The 3,890-nt window shown below is 40.3% G+C and overlaps 2 protein-coding genes across 2 annotated transcripts in view; one reads left to right on the top strand and one right to left on the bottom strand.

Moving 5' to 3' along the window:
* LOC119428577 (synapsin-3) overlaps positions 1 to 3,890 on the top strand; it is a 108,852-nt gene that overhangs the window by 52,543 nt on the left and 52,419 nt on the right. The gene's annotated exons all lie outside the window — the stretch shown is intronic.
* Positions 1 to 3,890, bottom strand: part of LOC119428584 (metalloproteinase inhibitor 3) — a gene marked incomplete at its 3' end in the record, with an annotated part of 17,280 nt that overhangs the window by 1,383 nt on the left and 12,007 nt on the right. Inside the window, 1 exon segment of the mRNA XM_037696268.1 lies at positions 2,408 to 2,529. Within this exon segment, the coding sequence (XP_037552196.1) occupies positions 2,408 to 2,529 (122 nt within the window).

The raw sequence follows: 3,890 nt of genomic DNA, 5'->3' as shown, positions 1-3,890 counted from the left end.
TGTTTAAGATGGGTTTGAGACACTCGCAATGAAACTGAGAAGGGTTTAAGATGGGTATAAGACACTCGCAATAAAACCGAGAAGGGTTTAAGACACCTAGGACAAAATTGTGAAAGGTTTTAGATGCCTACAACAAAATTGCAGCTATTTTTAAGAAAAAAATGTGAGCATGTTCAAAACTTAAGCGACAAGACTTCAAGCTTCTAATGTCAGGGAACTGTAAACCCACAAACGTTTTAAGACATTTTGGAGACGCCTACGAATGGTCCTTGCCAACTAATCAGATGATAATTCAAAAAAATGGTTTGACACTGAAAACGTTTAGATTTGAAGAGTGTGAGAGAAATCAACAAAACCCTAACAACCCTCAGTAGGGAGTGGAAGGATTTGTATGCGAGTTTGAGCTCTGTGAAACAGCGATTTCTTTTTATTTTGAAAGATTTGCACTGATTTTAAATGAGGAAGCTCCTCGGATGAGAAGCAAAACATTAAAAATCCAGACGTCGTCCAGTCAGTTCGTTTAAAAGCGAGTATGGTTTGACTAAAGATACTTTTCATCTTTGACTTTTAGTCATTTACTGCAGCGGCGTCACAAATCAGGTGTTTAAAAAAAACACCAAAGTGCAAACTCCTCAAGCGTATCGTGGCATTTCAATGCAAAACGAAGCGTCTTCCTGGAGCATTTAAGTTTTGAGCAGTTTAAGAATCGGCTCGGTGGTGCGTCGTCACACCAGGTGCTCGAACAAAAACGCAGCTCTGCAGATAAATTACCGGCAGGAAGATTCACACAAAACGGCTCCGAGAGGTGAAAAAGGAGTCGCTGTGAAGCACCGAGCTGCACTTCTCTGGATCTGAAAGCTCATCGGAGGGCAGGCTTCCCATTTCAGCTGCTTCTGTTATTCAAGGAGAGGTTCAGACACGTGGGAAATAATTTTCTGACGCCACGAGACGCTTCCTGCTCTCACGGTTTGTGTGAGGATGGAGAGGCGTGCTCGTCTGTGTGAAGTCGTAGCGAAGCGGATGATGGACGCTCGTCTCTGGGTCGCTGCCATGTAAACTCTTTACAGGCGCTGGCCCGCATCGGGAACAAACGGCTCTCTCTGCTAATCCACTTGCTCCGATAGTGGCCGAATGTGTGCGTGTTAGCAGATGTCCAGGTCAACAGCTGCATAAGGCAAGCTACAAGCTCGAGTCATAAAAACACTGGGAACCCAGAGTTGAGCTGATTCCAGATCTGTTACTCAACAAACCCCGCTGATAGTAGTAAAGTTTTAATTCCTCGCCTTTTCTGTCAACATTCAGGCTGTTGGTGGAAAAAAGGTCCTGAAAATCAGCTACAGTTCAGTCTCAAAGGTCTGCAAGGAATGCATATCACCCGCCACCTTCCATCCTTTTCAGTTTCAACATGAGATGATTGTATGATGAGGCCATCTTAATTCTGTTCAAGTTCAATCTTTTTCGGTGTACAACTACTTCAGCTTACTTTCAGCTGTTTTAACAAAAATAAAATTTAAAAAATCAATGTTTGGCTACTTTTTCAAATGTTTAATTTTATTTCCATTTCTTCCCCTCATTGAACTGAACAGAGAACTCTAAAAGTTAACTGTGTCATTTAAAATCCACTTCAGCATACATGCTTTTTTTTTTTATCTTTTAGCTTCTTTTTAAGCTTTTGCTTCTATTCTGCTAAGTTAAGCTTGAAGCTACAGTTCTGCTTAATTTAGCTTCTGTTTTGCCAACTGAGTTTTTATTTTGTTTTATGGTTTCTAACTTAGCTACCATTTTGCTGATTTTAGTTTTTGCTACAGTTTTGCTAATTTGAGCTTTAGCTAATATTTTGGTTATTTTAGTTTTTAGCTACTGCTTTGCTTATTTTAGCTTTAAATTTTTGCATTGCTAATTTTGACTGTTTGCTACCATTTTGCTAATTTTAGCTTTTGTTTTGCTAATTGGAGTTTTTACCTTCTGTTTTGCTGTTGCAAACATTTAGTCAGTTTTGCTGAAAGTGGCTACAACTTTGTTAATATAAGCTTTTAGCTAATGTTTTGTTCATCTTGGTTTTTAGCTGTTGCTTTGATTTTTTTCAGCTTTTAGTTTTTTATTTGACCAATTTGAGCCTTTAGCTTATATTTTGCTGATTTTAGCATCCGTTTAGCTAATGAGCTTTTAGCTACTGTTTTTGCCTTTTTTAGCTTTAAAGTTCTAACTTTTGTTTTAATGGTTTTGATTTAAACTATTCAGTTTCAGCTTCTTGAACAAATGCCAATGGGTCATTTAGCACACGAGATGTTTTGCTAACAGAAAGGATAGTTTAATTACAGATAAAACTTTATTTGTGGTCTTGTAGTTGACAAACATTGGGTGTAGTGGCGCAGCCGAAGCTTCCTGACCGCACGTTTCCACTCACCCTGCAGCTGCAGCCCAGCTGGTAGCGATGGTTGAAGCCTTTCTTCTGCGCCAGCGACAGCCGCTCCCACCTCTCGTTGAAGTTGCAGAGTCCCGTGTAAACCTTGCCTTCGTACACGCGACCTGCAGGGTCACAGAATGAACAAAGATGAGCGACAGCTTGAACGGTGACTTTAGGAACCTGCGGCTGTAGAACATGGAAAAATAGCAAAAGGAGGGAATGTGTATCGACCAACACCTTTCCTGTTTTAGACCAAGATCATCAGAAAACGCTGATTCGATGTCCGTCTAGAACTCAAACTATGTCAAGATGGCTGCCTCAGCCGATTGACCATAAAGAAAAAACACAAATGGCTATAACCCATACAATTTTTACAGATCTTGAGCTGGAACCATAACGACTACAACGCCATCATTTCTGATCTTTTATGACAGCTCTGGGATGAAAGGCAGCAGGCGATAAGTATTCCTTCAAGGAACGCTAGGCCTTTAATCCATGTCCAGTAAGAACTTTTGAGTCCAGTAATCCCATAATAAACCCACACCTGTATTTCAGAAGAAATAGAAGCTAGAAGACGTCTATTTCTAGCAGAAGGGCGTTCGCAGCTCACCGACCTCTGGGTCAGATGAACCTCAACAGCCTGTGAGCGTCTGTCTCCTTTACGGTGATGTCATCAGGCAGGGACGCAACAGCTAACAGCTACATGCATCCTTTTTCAACCCAACAATTTTCAGTCAGGTCATCTGGACAATTTCTTTTTTTTGTGCTGAAAAATTTCACCTTCCATCCAGAAGGCTTCATCAGTCAAGGAAACACACAACACAACTGATTCTTCCCCCAAACAGCTTACTTGAAAGTGGAACAAACCAGTTATGTTGGTGTTAAGAATGTGTCTTTGGCACGCTCCCTCCTCTGGAGCAGGCCCTTTTCCTCATTGACAGTCATGTCAAACTGGTTCAAAACCAACAAAGTCCATGCTCAATAATCCAGGTATACAATCCAACAATTTTCAGTCGGGACATCTGGACAGTTTCTTTTTTTGTGCTGAAACATTTCACCTTTCATCCAGAAGGCTTCATCAGTCCAATCCTTTTTCAACATTTTCCAAAACCTCCAATTCTTGGCATTTTCTTGCCCCTACAGGCCAAAACATTTATACTGTCATGAGAATGAGTATAACTTAAGTTATTTTGAACTGTTTCAGTGTTGGATTTGGAAGTTTATTGTTTGAATGGTGGGTTAGCATTTAGTTAATCTTTTGCTACTTTTAGGCTTCAGCTAGTCTATTATAGCTGCTATATAATGTGTTAATACTTTTATTTAGCATTTTGCTTATTTGGGTTTTAGTCTTCAAGCTAGCACAAAGCTGTTTTAATCTTTGAGCTAGTCTGTTGCCGCTTTAGTCTTTGAACTAGTCTGCTGTCGCTTTAGTCTTTGAACTAGTCTGTTGCCGCTTTAGTCTTCGAACTAGTCTGTTGCCGCT

Source organism: Nematolebias whitei, chromosome 22 (genome assembly GCF_014905685.2).
Source record: "Nematolebias whitei isolate Nwh7 chromosome 22, NemWhi1, whole genome shotgun sequence".
Lineage (NCBI taxonomy): Eukaryota > Metazoa > Chordata > Actinopteri > Cyprinodontiformes > Rivulidae > Nematolebias > Nematolebias whitei.
Note: the sequence above shows the minus strand (reverse complement) of the source record. Positions and strands in the feature narration are given on the sequence as shown.